Here is a 14,860-nt window from a genome sequence, read left to right as displayed (position 1 = left end):
TCGGGGCGTGCGAGGCGCCGGGCCCCGACGGGGGGAGCGGGGCAGCCCCGACGGGGCGAGCCGGGCAGCCCCGGGGTGCGGGGCCGGGCGGGGGTCACGCCGCCCCCGCGCAGGGAGGAAGCTCCGTAATTAAAAAATAAAATCAACGAGCGGCGGGGCTCGGCTCACAGCAGCGTGAAGGTAACGAGGGCGGGGGGGCGTGGAGGATGCGCCCCCCCCTAAGCCCCCCGTGGGCCGCCCGGCCGGGCCGGGGTCACTCGCCGCCCGCCCTGACAAGCGGGCTGGGAAATGTGTTTATAAGTGGTTCAAACTCTGGATAAACTTCAGCGGCGTTTGTGTCTGCGTCTCCCCGCGTGTTGTTATTTTCCAGAAATCTGGATTACTGGAAATATTTTCTTTAAAGCGGGAGAGAAATCTAAACAGTCTGGGGGCAAAGGAGGGGGGGATTCGGGCAGAAGGGGGGGGGGCGTCCCGGGGTCTGCCGGGGCTCCGCGGGTTTCCCCTCGCACCGGGGCCGGTGTGGGATAAAAACCCACTGAGAGGGGCCCGGTAACTGCCCGGGATGTGCCGGGCACCGGCCCCTCCCCGACCCGCCTGCAGGGCCGCCGCCCCTCGACGGGCACCTGAGCGGGGTGGGGGCCTCTCCCCGTCACCCCCGGGGTTTTTCGTTCCCAGGTGGAGCCGGGGAGGCGCGGCCGGAGCAGCTGACGGGGCTCCGAGCCGCCCCTCGCCCCCTCCCCGCTTCCTCCGGCCCTGCTCCCCGCGGCTCCCGTTGGGGTGCAGAGGGGCGAGTAGGATCTGGGGGGACCCGGGGCTGGTGGGGCCGCAGAGTCCCGCGGGGGTGCTGGCACCCGACGGCGCGTCCGCGGCTGGGGCCAAGGGCTCCCCGCGGGGCCGGGGGATGCAGCTCCCACCCCGCACCTGCGGAGCTGCTCCGGCCCGGCCGGGCGGAGGCGTCGAGTGGCCGCAGGTGTGTCTGAGGGGAGCGCCCAACCTTGCCATCTGCGCCGGGAATTGGGCCCCGACGGCTCGCCCCGGGCACGGGGAGACGGCTTCGTCCCGGGCCGGGCCCCCCTCCCGCGCAGCCCCGTCGGGGGGAGCGAGCCCCGGGGCGCGGGGCCGCGGCGGAGCCGGGAGGAGGGGAAGGCGGAGGCCTGGCTGCTTGTGAGAATTGTTATTTTTCATCAATCACCCGCAATTTGTGTAAGTGCCCCAGACAGGACACCAGCCGTCCTGCTGGCTGGGGTCACGGAGACAACACAGCGATGGAGAAGAGCAAATTGCATTTGCTCACCAGCTCACAGATCCAAATTACGGCCCTCGCATGGCGCGGGGAAGGGAGCGAAAGGTCCATGTGACATGAGGGAAATATGAAGGACTTTGACAGGTCTTAAACGGCCTGGCGCCAAGGCCTAAGTCTACCGGCTAAAAATAGAAAAGGGATGATGAGTGGAGATGGGCAGAGATGAAAGGGAAGAGCGAGCGGGGCCGCTGCGGCGCGGGTGGGGCGTGGGGGCGACCGGGCCGGGCCGATCCCCCCCGAGCTGAGCCGGGCCCGTCCCGTCCCCCCGGGGCGTCCCGGCCGCTTCTGCCCCGGCTCGGGGAGCGCTCGGTGGCGGAGAGCCGGGCAGGGCAGGAGGCCGCGGTTCTCCTTCCCCAGGGCCGTTCATTGCCGAGGCCGCGTTGGGTTTTGCCCGGCCGCATCGCGCCGCCCGCCCCGTCCATGGGCGCAGGTTCCTGGGGTCCGTCGGGGCCGGGGAACGGTGCCCGGCCCCCTCAGCCCCCACCCCACGTTCCCCCCCGACGGGCGCAGCACAGAGGGTCGGGGAGACGAGGCTGCTCTGCATCGGTTTTTATTCTGCAGGCGAGGGCGTTTGCGGTGTTACAGCGGTGCGGGGGGCGGTGGCGGGGGGCGGCAGGCCCTGTGCCGGCGGAGAGGCGACTTTTCCTGGCGTGGCCGCGGCTGCCGGCAGGGCCCGGTGGGCTGCGCCCCTCCGTTCCCCTCGGAGGTGGCCGCGGTCGCCGTCGGGGCCGCGGGAGAGTTGCCCCCGGCGTGGGGCAAGGCGAGGCTCCGGGTTCGCTTTGTGAGGGGGAAGGAAAACACAACACAACAAAACAAACAAACAAACAAAACGGGGGGGGGGAGGAGGGGACGAAGAAAAAAAGCCCGAGCAAGCCCCATTTTTGCCAAGGCTGCTGTCAGCACATTTCCGCGGTGGCGAGGAAGCAAAGTCCAAAGCAGGTCTAAATTTCAATCCCCGCTCGCCACCTCGCCCTGTTCAATGGTCAGCGGGACCACCCCCCACCCCGGCCCCACCGCCCCGCACGGCGGCCGGGACCGGCACGGGCAGCCCCGGAGCGGCCGCGCTGTGGCCGCCCCGTCGGGGGCCGGGCGGCGAAGGTGAACCTGCGGCAGGGGGGAGCGGCCCCGGGGACAGCCGGGGCTCTGCTCGGAGCTCTCGGCGGCGCCGGGAGGGCAGCGAACAGGGCTCGCTGTCAGCGGGATGAGCCGTCGTTGGGGGCAGAAAGAGGGGAGAGGAGGCTGCGAGAAGGGGGCACCCGGGGGTCCCCGCGTCCCGCCCTGCTCGGGGAGCAGCGCAGCGCAGCCCCGAGGGGACAGCGGCCGCCGGAGCACGGACGGGGGCGGCTTCGGCCGCAGCTCGCTGCGCATCCGCGGAGCGGTGGGGCTGGGGGGGGGGGCGGGCCAGGGGGCAGAGGAGGGGGCCCGCCTCCGCTCCCCCCGTCCCGTCTGGCCGCAGCGCAGGCGGCGGGGGCAGGAGCCTTGTAAGGCTCGCAGGGCGCTTTTTGAAGATTTGGGGGTAAATATGAAGTGACAAGAGACGGGTCTTTATTGTGAGGGCTCAGCCGCCTGGCGCCAGGGCCCTCTTCAGCCACCGCAGCCCTCAGTTAATCAGCGCAGATCTCCAAACGGACCTCTCCGCGGGGACACCCACCGCGCCCGCCGCCCCCCCGGGCCCCGGCGCGGCGGGACCGGCCCTAATCCCTCTGCAAACAGCCCCGGCATTTCCCCCTCCGCCTTATCTGCCTCCCCCCGCCCGGGTAAACAGCCCCTCCGGCCGGCCAGAGCAGCGCCAGCCTCGGGGGCCTCGGCCCCGACGGCTGGGGCGGCCCCGGGGGCCCGGCCTCCCGCTGCCCGCCCGGCTCCTCGCGGGGCGCCCCGACGGCGGGGTCCGCGCCCCGTCCGTGCGCTCACGGCTCCTGGCGGGACCCCCCCCCACACGCACCCCTCCGTCGGGGCGAGGGGGGAGGCGAGGGCAGGGCGCGAGTGTCCGCCACTCACCCGCGCTGGAGCTCGCCGCTCGGGGCCTCGCCGCCTGCAGCTCTCCCACGGCCCGGCCGCGCCGACGGGGCCGCGCTCCCGGCGGCCGCCCCCGAGCCCGGGCCGCCCCGTCGGCGGGGCGCGGAGCGGGGCGGGCCCCACCTTGATCCTCTTTCCAGGATCTGTCGTAAGACGGCAGCCGCCGAGCTCCGGCCCCCCCTAAACTCCCCCCCCACACCCAACCCGCCGCCCCCGCCCGCCCCCCTCCGCCCCCGCCCGGGGCTGCGCGGCCGCGGAAAGCTTCGGGGCGGCCCCCGGTCCCCCCTGCCCCCCCCCCCGGCCCCGCTCCGCGCTCCGCCGCGGTGGCTCCGCGCTGTCCCCGCACCGGCGGCCGCCGCTCCCCGGCCGCGGCGCAGCCAGGGCTGACCCGGTATGCGGAAAGGAGCCGGGGGTGGGATTTCGAGCACTTTTCTCTGTCATTGGTTAATATTTTATTCTGTTGACATGTTTTCTTACTGCCGATGCTTCCGACACCTTCTTCTTTTTTTTTTTTTTTTCTTTCTTTTTTTTTTTTTTTTTTCCCTTCTTCCCGTCCTCCCTCCCTCCCTCCTCGCCCCCCCCCCTCCCCGCGCCCGGAGCTTGGCCGGAGCTGTCAAAACCACGCCTATGCAGATCCACAATTGGTCTGAAACGCGTAAAATCAGCAATCAAGGGGGCTTGGCTCATTAGCGGGCGGATCAGAGCAGGAAGGACATGTGAGATAGTCACAGTTTTACAGAGATCACGACAAGATCTAACCGTTTCCACCCGGGCTCCTTGAGCCATGAGCAGCCCTCGCCCGAGCGCCGGCCGCGGGGCGCGCAGCGGTGCCGGGGCGCAGGCCGGGCCCGCGGGGGTGTGAGGGCAGCGCGGCCGCCCCTGCCCGCGCCCCCGCCCCGCTCTCGGTGCCGGTTCAGCGCCGGGAAGGACTTCGCCGGGAGGGCTTTTTGCCCTCGCTCGCTCTCCCTCGCTGCGACAACAACAACAAAAAATAAGGACCTACTGTCTCCCCTCCGCAGACCGGGAGTCCCAGGAGCCGGGAACTGCCTCTCGCTTTTTTTTTTTTTTTGCCTTTTTTTTTTTTTTCCAGATCTAGTTCCGCTGTTTTTCGGCATTTTTTTTTTTTGTGCGCTTTTTATTTTTGTTGTTGATTTTTCCTTCCTCTTCCAGAGACTCGAGCGAGTTCGCTGGGCAGGAGAGACAAAAAAAATAATAATAATAATAACAATAATACACACACACGTTTTTGTAAAGGGAATCCCTCTTTTTCTCCTGGATTTGTGGATGCACCGATGAGAGATCCAGCCTTCCCAGGGACTGCCATGGCTTACCACCCCTTCCACGCACCCCGGCCGGCCGACTTCCCCATGTCCGCCTTCCTCGCAGCCGCCCAGCCTTCCTTTTTCCCCGCTCTGGCTCTGCCTCCGGCGGCGCTGGCTAAGCCCATGCCGGACCCCGGGCTGGCCGGGGCGGCCGAGGCCGGGCTGCACGTCTCGGCCCTGGGACACCACCACCAGGCAGCCCATCTGCGCTCGCTCAAGAGCCTGGAGCCCGAGGAGGAGGTAGAGGACGACCCCAAAGTGACGCTGGAAGCCAAAGAGCTTTGGGACCAGTTTCACAAGCTGGGCACCGAGATGGTGATCACCAAGTCGGGAAGGTAAGAGCCGGCCCCGCGCAGCCCCGCGCAACTCGCCCGCACCTGCGGGGCTGCGCAGCGCCCTCGCCCCCCGCCCCCAGCCCTTCCCCACTGCTCGCCCAGCTCGCCCCGGGGAATTCACCCCGGGCGAGAGTCGATGGGGTTTCGATGCCGGCAGTTTTTGGAGGTATTTAACCCCCCCCGCCAGCTATCCCTCCCGCCTCCCCCCCCCCAGTTATTACTTTCTAAAGTGCGATCCCAAATGAAATTTGTGCGCACTAATTGAGCTCCCGCAATCCCCCGCTGCATTTGTTTACGCCGCTCTCGGCGGCTCCTCGCCGCCCGCAGCTTTTCCTGCCCCTGCCAAACTTTCCCCGCCGCCGGGGTCGGCCCCGGCCCCGCTGCCGGCCCCGGAGGAGGCAAAGGAGAGCAGTGAAAAAGGGCTCGGTCCGGGGACCCCCTTGGGCTCTGCCCCCTGTTTCTTGGAAGGGAATTTGGAGCTTTTCCCCCTCTTTCTGCTCCTATGGGCGCAGCCGAGCGGGATGAGAAGGAGCAGGGCCTGCCGGCCGTGCCAAAGGCTGGGAAGACCCGGGGCGAGCTGAAGAACCCCCCCAAACACACCCCGTGGTTTCGGAGGGGCCGGGCGGTGCGGGGCTGCCGGGCCGGGCCGGGGGCCGCGGCCGTCGGGGGTCGCGCACCGGGCGGGAGGGCGCCGCGCCCTGCACCGCTGTGCGTCTCTCCGCAGGAGGATGTTCCCCCCGTTCAAGGTGCGGGTGAGCGGCCTGGACAAGAAGGCCAAGTACATTTTGCTCATGGATATAGTTGCGGCCGACGACTGCCGGTACAAGTTCCACAACTCCCGCTGGATGGTGGCCGGCAAGGCCGACCCGGAGATGCCCAAACGCATGTACATCCACCCCGACAGCCCGGCCACCGGCGAGCAGTGGATGGCCAAGCCCGTCGCCTTTCACAAGCTCAAGCTCACCAACAACATCTCGGACAAGCACGGCTTTGTAAGTGTGGCCGCGGGGACGAGCAGAGCCCCCGGGCGCGGACCCCCCGGGCCAGGCGCTGAGCCCGGCCCCGCTGCGACCGGGCACGGCCGGGGGGAGCCGTGGGGCTTTACCGGCTTCCTCCCCCCGGCAAAAGCACGCCCGGGCCCTGGCTGGACGGCGGGGCCTTGCCGGGCCTTGCAGCGGCCGCGCTGTCGCGAAGCCCTCCCCGGTCCTTGCTGCCGGCTGTCCCGGGGACGGCTCCCCCCGGGGGGAACAGGGGCTGGGCTGCGGGGGTGCTCGGGGTCCCCTAGGCTCCCGCATGTCGCCCCCCCAGCCCGTCCTGCCGGCTCTGCCTGGCCGCAGGGCTCGGCGGGGAGCAGGAGCCGGGGAGGTGCAGCCCGGGGTGCGCGGACGGGGCTAACCTGGGGGCGGCGAGGGCAGCCCCGACGGGGCGGCCGGGCTGGGGCGTTGCGGCCGGGCAGGTGCAGCCCCGGACCTCCCTGCGGGCCGGGCCGGGCCGAGCCGAGCCGGGCAGAGGGGTGCTGGAGGAGGCGACACCTGCGCTGGGGTTGCGCGGCCGGGAACGGAGCCGGAGCCGTTGGCAGCAGCGGCTCGGCACTGGCTGGGTCTGAAAGGCTCCAAACGGGTCTGTTTATTCCCCTCTTGATCACATCTGTATCACCTCCCGGAGGGGAAAAACAAAAACAAAACAAAAAAAAAAAAAAAAAGAAAAGAAAAAAAAAATCCATCCAAACAAAGAAAAAAAAAAGGAGAGGGAGAGAGAAAGAAAGAAAGAAATGGAGGCGTGTTGGCAAGCTGCAGAAAGCAGGGGCAGGGCTGCAGGGGAGCGGGGTCCTGCGTGAAGGCGAGGGGGAAAAAATCACAGCGAACGAGAGAGCTGTCTTAGCGTCTGGGCCAGCATTTGGGGCGATAAAGGGAAAGTTCCTCAGCCCGTCCTTGCGCTCTGGGGACTGGCGGTCCTGAGGCCTCGGTGCTGCTCTGCCCGCAGCGCCCGGAGAGCGGCCAGGTGCGGGGAGCGGCTCCCGAGAAACTTTTTTCCCCTCTCTCTTATTATTTTTCTTCTTATTATTTTTTTTTTTTTTTTTAGGCAGGAAACGGTGTGTTTGTTAAATAATACATTGCGAGGCTATTTATAGGCAGCAAGGTAAATCGATAGCAAGGGAGTCTCATAAATAGCATTTTTTGGTACTGGGGAAAAAGTAGTTTGGTTCAGCGTTTTTAACGGTTCGCCTCCTTCAATTAAAGATTTCTGGTACGTGCCGTTGTCCAAAATCCGGAGTGTGTTAAATCTGGGAGATGAGGGTTTAGCCAGTGCCCATCTGGTCAGAGAGGGATGATTATTTTTTTTAAAGGAATGCAGATTTGCACGCTTGAATGAGACTTTTTTTTTTTTTTCTTTTCACCATTTTCATGATAAATCCCGTGTAGATTATATCAATATAATAGCGACCCGACAGTTCATCAGCAGGTGATTATTGCTGGGGTTAGAAAAAGGGGGATTTTTTTTATTGCCTTCTAAAACGAAATGAAGTGATAATTATTTAGCCATTTGGCCGGCGTTATTTGACAATAATTACTCAAGCTTTCGCCGTTCCCCTACCAATTCCGGGCGGTGAGGGCTGCGTGTCAGCCCGACCACAGCAGGTTGGGGAATTATTCCATCGCTCTCGGGCAGGAAAAATGTTGCCGGGGCGGGCAGCGAGGGCAGGGGCTCGGGAGCAGCCCCGCTCGCGGCTCAGGGGCTCCACAAATCCTCAACGCAACCGCGGTGGGCTCGGGGCGAGCTTTTTAACAAAGGCAGAGGGGAGAGAATCGCTCTGGGTGTTGGCGAAGCTTTTCAGGCACCTGGTTGGAAAAAAAAAAAATGTCTGTTCCTTCTGCAGCGTTGCTCTGAGACATGAATTTAACATGGCTCTTAGTGAAATGCTCCTTTCAGGTCGCAGGCGCTGGCACGGCTTTCTGCTGCGCCCAACTGCAAATCTCGGGTCTTTTTCATTTGTATTTATTTATTTATTTCGGTGGCGAGGCAGAGGAATTTTTTGAAAAGGACGGAACTATTGAAAGCGGCTAGAAATGTGTCGAAAATTCGCCTCGTGTTTTCAGGGTTGCAATAAACCGGGGAGATGCCCGTAGCTGCTCTCCTGCCGTGCCTTCCCCAAGATGTTGCAGTGCCTGCCTTCCCCGTGACCTCCTTATTTGGGGGCAGATCGTGCAATGACATAAACAAAAAAGAAATCTCCCTCTTTGGCATCCGCCGGCATTCCTTCCTCACGCTGAATTATTACTATTATATTTTTATTTTTTTCGGGAGAAAAAAAAAAAGGCAATTTTTTAGAGAGGTAGCTTGACTCGCGCGTGGCAGCGATGGGGTTCCCGGGGCTGACCGCGGCCGCGGGCTGTGCTCTCTCGCCCCCCCAGACCATCCTGAACTCCATGCACAAGTACCAGCCCCGGTTCCACATCGTGCGGGCCAACGACATCCTCAAGCTGCCCTACAGCACCTTCCGCACCTATGTGTTCCCCGAGACCGATTTCATCGCCGTCACCGCCTACCAGAACGACAAGGTACGGCCGGGCAGCCCCTGCCCCGTCCCTGTCCCCGTCTCTGCCCTGTTCCTGTCCCCCCCGTGTCCCCTCCTGGGCTCTTTGTGCGTGCTTCTATCCAAAGCCGAGGGCTGCTGCAGGAGAGCATCGCGGGGAGAGTGGCCAAAAGGCAGCAACAGGAGGATGCTCATACCCCAAGTCCTCAGAGGAGGAGGCACCCGTCACCCTAATATCGTTATTAGTGCTATTAGTGCTATTATTAATTCCCCCCCCCCCGGGTTCTGTCGCACCTTTCCTCTCTGCGGGAGCCTTTGCCGCAGGCCCAGGCTGAGGGAGCAGCACCCGGCCTGGGCAGCCTCCTGGACAAGGTGCCCTGGGCCCGGCAGGAACCGAAAAATAGGGCCAGAAAAACCGATTTTACTTGCTTTTGTGATTTAGCGAGTGTCGCTCCCGCGAGCAGGGGAGGCAGGAGCTCCCCGTGGGGAGCACGGAGCCTCCGCTGGCCCCTCCAAGAGCTGCGTGCGCGCGTGTGTTTTAACCCAAAAGCTGACCCCCACCTCCACCCCTGGCTGCTGATGCTAATTGACAGCTCTGTCTGAGGGTCCTGGTGGGCTTGTTTCCCTCGTAAAGTTTATGGCGAAGAGTCACAATCGATTAAAGAGCACTTTGTCTGCTCGCCCGCCGCTGGCTGCCGGTGGGCTCCGTCGGGCGGCAGCGGCCGGGGGCCCCGTCGGGCGCGGCCGGGGGGCGGCCGGGGCCGGGCAGACATGCATTTTTAAAGCGCCCCTCTCGGGGCCGTATTTCAGAGACATGCATTATTGAGCGCCCTAATGTCGCCGGCCCCAGAAGCCCGTCGCGGAGAGGGATAAGAATAGCTTTTAACCAGCGCAGCGCGGCTCAGTCGCCATCTTCCCTCCGGGGGGCCGTGAAAAATAACTTCCTATCATTAAGACGCTATTAATAATTCAAGCGAAACCTCAGCATCATTTTTAATAAAGCATGCGGTGTGTTAAACCGGGGACGCTGCGCCTTTCGCAGCGAGCCCGGCCCGGCCGCGACCCGGGCTCTCCCCGACGGCCCCGGGGGAGCGGGGCCGGGGTCCCCGAGGGGGCGGCCAGGGCGTCACGCAGCCCCTCTCCGTGTCCCTGCAGATCACCCAGCTGAAAATCGATAACAACCCCTTCGCCAAGGGCTTTCGGGACACGGGCAATGGCCGGCGGGAGAAGAGGTAAGGGGCGCCCCCCCCTAATTCGGCGCTTCCCCCCCCCCTCCCTCCCCGGTCCCCGCACCGCTCCGCACCCGCGGAGGGCCGGGGCTGAGCGCTGCCTCTCTGCCGCCAGGAAGCAGCTCTCGCTGCCATCCCTGCGGATGTACGAGGAGCCCTGCAAGCCCGACCGCGACGGCGGCGAGTCGGACGCCTCCTCCTGCGAGCCGTCGGCGGTGCGCGACGCCCTGCACTCCCCCGTGGGAGCCCTCCCCAGCCCCCTGCGCCTCAAGGGCAGCGGCAGAGGTAAAGCAGCAGCTCCAATCCCCCTTCTCCAATCCCCATCTTCAATCTCTTTTTTCCAATCCCCCCTCCCCAGTCTCTCTATCCAATCCCCCCCAGTCTCCGCCGCGCCGTCAGGGCTGAGCCTGCACCCTCTCAGCCCCCCGACAGCAGGGCTGCACACCCCGGCGTGGGGAGGGCTGGGGCAGGCGGGTTCCCCAAACGGCTGCAGCTTTCAGCGAGCCCCTGTCTGCTCGGGGTCCCCTTTAGAGCACGAGCAGGGGGCTTCCAAAGCACCCCCCCTCGGGGCTTGCAGGTTCCTGCGGGGTAGGAGGCAAACTGCACCCGCAGGGGGAAGGTGCAGATGGGCACGGGGGGAGCCGAAGGGTTGAAAGGACAGGATAGATCCAGCGAGCAAATGCGAATGGCATTTAGGGTTTGCAACATTTTCCTGTTTATACGTTAGTGTAAACAAGAAGGAAAGGCGAGGCAGGCCGTATGCTATATGCGGCTGTCCGGCGCGCCTCGCTGCTGCGTCGCCCTGCCTTTCATGGCTCGCTCAGTGCCCTGCGGGGGGAAAAAAAAAAAAAAAAAAAAAAGAAAGAATTAATACGTTTGAAAGGGAAAAAATGTTGTAACTCCAGGGCTTAAAGCTAGTAAATGAAAATAAACTAGCAGTTCCCACGTAGCAGTTTTTAGATGCTGGATTTTGTCTTGCCGCACTATCAATCTGCTGCTCTTTAAACTTTCCACCAACCCAATTCCCTGCAAACCTTCATCAAAACTGCAGCCTCCCCCCCCCCCCCCCGGCCCCAAGCCGGTGGGAGGGTTTATTGCACCCCTCTCCTCTTTCAAAGGCTTCCCAGAATATTCACCCCAGCCTGCAGAGCCTCACCTAGCCGGCACCAAAGGCTTTTTTCCATTGAGCCAGAGCTGGTCGGGCACAGTGTGAGCGGGGTGCAGTGCTGGGGTGTGATGGGGCCCTGCTCCATGGCAGGCTCTGCTCCCCACGTCCTCCCCATCCCCTCACCTCTCTTCCCCCTTCCTCCTGAGAGCTCGGTGCCTTTTTTAAATTAAAGCACTCTTAGTGAAGCCTGCAGCGTACCTCTTTCCTTAAAACTGCCTCCTTAACCTGACTCAACCTGCACATTTGGAATAAATCCACGGAGCGCTGTTGATCAGCTCCATGTAATTAAATATATACAGGACCATTTCCTCCAGCGCTGTCCACCCGCCTGCGCTCTCTTCATCTCCCGCCCCACAACCCGCTTTGAGTTTGCAGCTAACGAGAACGATGCTGTAATATATTTTGGTCCTCCATCCAACATGTTTTTCCTGTTTGGCAGAGCAGCAGCACTGCTGTTGTCAATCCCCTTTCCCCGTGGTGACCGTGGCACGAGGGCCTGTTTCTGCCCTCTCTCCTTACAGCGTTCCTCCTGTTAATGGTGGCGGGGGCTTAATTCGCTTTAATTCAAGGGTGAAAGACCCGCTCCTCACCTCTCTGGGCTGTTCCTAAACCCATCCATCCCTTTGCAGAGGAGAAGCTGGGCGCCGACAGCGACGCGGAGGTGGAGAAGGCACCTGAGGAGCGGCCGGTGGCCACCAGCCCCGGTGGGGAGGACGCGACGCCCCGCGGCAGCCCGCGGTGCCCGGACGAGCGGAGCAAGGAGAGGCGCAGCCCGGAGAAGGCCAAGGACGGCGCGTCCCCCAGGGAGGGCCCCGGCGAGGGCCTGTTCGGCGCGCGGGGCCTGGAGAAGGACAAGGTGGAAGGGCGGAGGAAAGAGCCGGAGCCGGGCAAGAAGGACGCGGAGGGCGGCGGGCTGGGCAAGGAGGCCTTCGCCCCGCTGATGGTGCACACGGACAGCCCCCCGCACCTGAGCGCCGGGCACCTGCAGAGCCTCGCGCTCTCTGGCCTCCACGGGCAGCAGTTCTTCAGCCCCCTGGGTGCGGGGCAGCCCCTCTTCATCCACCCAGGACAGTTCGCCATGGCCCCCGGCGCCTTCTCGGCCATGGGCATGGGACATTTGCTGGCCTCGGTGACCGGTGGGGGCAGCCTGGAGAATGGAGCCCTCTCATCTGCCCCAGGCACGGCAGGGACGGCCACCCCCTTCCCTTTCCACCTCTCCCAGCACATGCTGGCCTCTCAGGTAAGACTCCCCGTGTCCCTGTCCTGATCCTCGTTGCCCTGCCAGGCCCTGAGCCCTACTAGACTCCTACAATCCTTCGCTCTCCTCCTGCATTCTTCCCCAAAACTCCCTAAACTATCTGAACACTCTGGGGGCATGGGCCTAGCCAGTGTTGCCCCCACTGTGGGGACATCTGAGGTGGTCCCAGTGTGGTGCTCATGGGGTCAGGAGCTGTCAGTGCCCCCTGGCCTCCCCCATGGCCCCTGCAAGCTGTGGGAACAGAGTGTGACATCCCCTGGGGCCCTGGATGTGCTGCCTAGTGTGGCACGGGCAGGACATGGGGGGACACTTGGAATGATGGCCCCAGAGCCAGTCTGAGGAAGAATCCTGATTCTTTTGTGGCTGTCATGGGTTCCACCACAGGCAGGGGCAGCACTGGGAGCGGCAGCCCTGGCCCGCTACCCTGGCCTGGCTGTCCCCATCCAGCAGCCCCCATCTCCCCACCAGCCCCAGAACAATTCCCGTGACACCCAGACTCGCCTTACCTCTGCCAGTCCCCATGATGAAATGCATAAGGACATCTTTGAGCACACCTCATTTATCAGACTGACTTACCAACGTGTTTCATGTGGTTAGAGCCCTGTGATGCTGCGCAGCCGGGGATGTGGAGCATGTGGGGACACAGCCAGGCTGTACGGCGCTGTAACCCCAATGGGTTTGTGCCCAATGGTACCAACCCCTTTTGGTGCAGAGTGGATGGGGGACCCCAGCTGAACCCCTTCCTAGGCTACCCCGCCTTGTATTCCAGATGACACCAGGGTGCCCCAGCTTTGCCTTGCCTTTTCTGGGTGACCGATATGGCCCAGCACAGCTCTCACCCCTCTCTCTCTCCGCAGGGAATCCCGATGCCCACCTTCGGCGGACTCTTCCCCTACCCCTACACCTACATGGCGGCAGCAGCGGCGGCCGCCTCGGCCATGCCGGCCACCAGCGCCGCAGCCGCCGGGCCGCTCTCCCGCAACCCTTTCCTGGGCAGCAGCCGGCCCCGCCTGCGCTTCAGCCCCTACCAGCTCCCGGTCACCATCCCACCCAGCACCAACCTGCTCACCACCGGCCTCCCCGCCAGCCTCAACCCCGGCTCCGAGGGCTCCAAGGCGGGCAGCAGCCGGGAATCCAGCCCCCTCCCCGACGTGCCCCTGCACAAAGGGGGCAGCCAGCGCCCCGCCGCCTCCCCCAAGGGCTCCCTGAAGGAATCCCTCAATGAACTGCAGAACATCCAGAGACTGGTGAGCGGGCTGGAGAGCCAGCGGGAGCTGTCGCCCGGCAGGGAGTCCCCCAAGTGACCGACGGGGCGGGCAGCGAGCCCGTCCCCCCCCACGGGGCTGAGAAGCACTGGTATTTTGTACAGCACAGTATAAATATTTATTAAAGAGCAGGGGGTGGGGGCGGCTGGGGCGAGGGGTGCTGGAGCAGAGGGGAAGGAGCCCTGCGGGCAACGCGGCCCCACCGCCGAGGAGCCAGGAGCAAGGAAAGGAGCATGGGGCTCACTCCCTCCTTGGGTGAGGGTCTGGGAGTTGCCCTCCCCCTTCTCCTGGTCGCCCCCCACTCCTCTGAGCTCCCCCGAGAGGGGCACAGGGTGGCTCTGGGGGGGGACGAGCCGATGCGGTGGCACCCGACGGGTGGCAATGGACGGGGCGAGCCTGTGAGCCCCACGGGAGGCGAGCGGGGCCAAAACCTCGTCTGTGCAAGGGGGGGTGGGGGGAGGGAGGAAAAATTGAATAAATAAATAAAAAAAGAACAGAAATAAGGAAGAAAACACGGGAAAAAAGCCGTCTCGGCAGCCGCCGCGGAGCTGCGCAGTCACCGCCACGCAGAGCTGGTACCGGCCGGGGGGGGAGCCCCGTGGGTACCAGGGCAGATATTTATGAAATAAATGGTAATTTGTGTAAATAAGCTATAAGGATCCCAGAATATGCAAATTGGTATTAATTTATTCAGAGTTGTACATTGGTGTGTACATAATATTTAGAGTTTAACTCATCGCATTTAAGTTTTTTTTTTTTTCATTTTACATGAACATATATATTGTAAATGAAAACTATTTAGCTCTTTGTGATTGAAGGAGATATTGGTTTCTTTAACTGTGTTTTAAAATATTGTTTATCCCGCCTGTTCTCTAGGACAATCATGTGCCACCGGTAGAACAATTTTTGGAAAGCAAGAGTTCAATTCTTTAACAGACTTCTGCAAGGGAAAAAATAATAAAAAGAAAAAACTTATGAATCCAAAACATACTAAAATCTCTCTACAGTGCGGGGTATAGAGAATGCAGGAATAAACCTCAGGTTTTTATTTTTCACTCCAGAACAAAAATTAAAAAAAGTATAATAAATTTAAATATCACAGGACTGTGCTCTATATTTGTTTTAAAATAAAAAGATACATGATTTGAAACGTGCTGGTTACTCGGGTGTCTGTCTGTTCAGTTTTGATGAAATCTCTCACATCTTTCAATAAAAAAATACTCCGAGAAGCCCTGCCGGCTCCCGCCTCTTTCATTTTCGCCTCTGCGGCGGGAGTGCGCCCAGGGCCGGGCCGCCCCGTCGGGGCCGGCGCCCTCCGCAGGTGCGGGGCTGGGGGGTGGGGGGGAAGGACGGGAATGCCCCGACGTGCGCCCGGCCGCCCCAGCGGAAACCTCCGCTGCTGGTTGTTGGTTTCAGGAGGGCCGCCCCT

The 14,860-nt window shown here is 62.8% G+C and overlaps 1 protein-coding gene across 1 annotated transcript; it reads left to right on the top strand.

The window, feature by feature from the left end:
• The first annotated feature begins 3,946 nt into the window (after nucleotides 1-3,946).
• On the top strand, nucleotides 3,947-14,660 carry TBX2 (T-box transcription factor 2). Its single transcript, XM_084492942.1, has 7 exons — nucleotides 3,947-4,976; nucleotides 5,701-5,968; nucleotides 8,390-8,536; nucleotides 9,667-9,743; nucleotides 9,856-10,025; nucleotides 11,538-12,148; nucleotides 13,024-14,660. Exons 1-7 carry the CDS (start codon nucleotides 4,612-4,614, stop codon nucleotides 13,468-13,470), a joined length of 2,085 nt encoding a protein of 694 aa, XP_084349068.1. The 5' UTR covers nucleotides 3,947-4,611; the 3' UTR covers nucleotides 13,471-14,660.
• Nucleotides 14,661-14,860: the final 200 nt, after the last annotated feature.

The sequence above is a fragment of the Aythya ferina genome (assembly GCF_964211825.1).
Source record: "Aythya ferina genome assembly, chromosome: 19".
Taxonomy (NCBI): domain Eukaryota; kingdom Metazoa; phylum Chordata; class Aves; order Anseriformes; family Anatidae; genus Aythya; species Aythya ferina.
The sequence above is the reverse complement of the archived record's forward strand: the minus strand, read 5'-3'. Positions and strand labels throughout refer to the sequence as shown.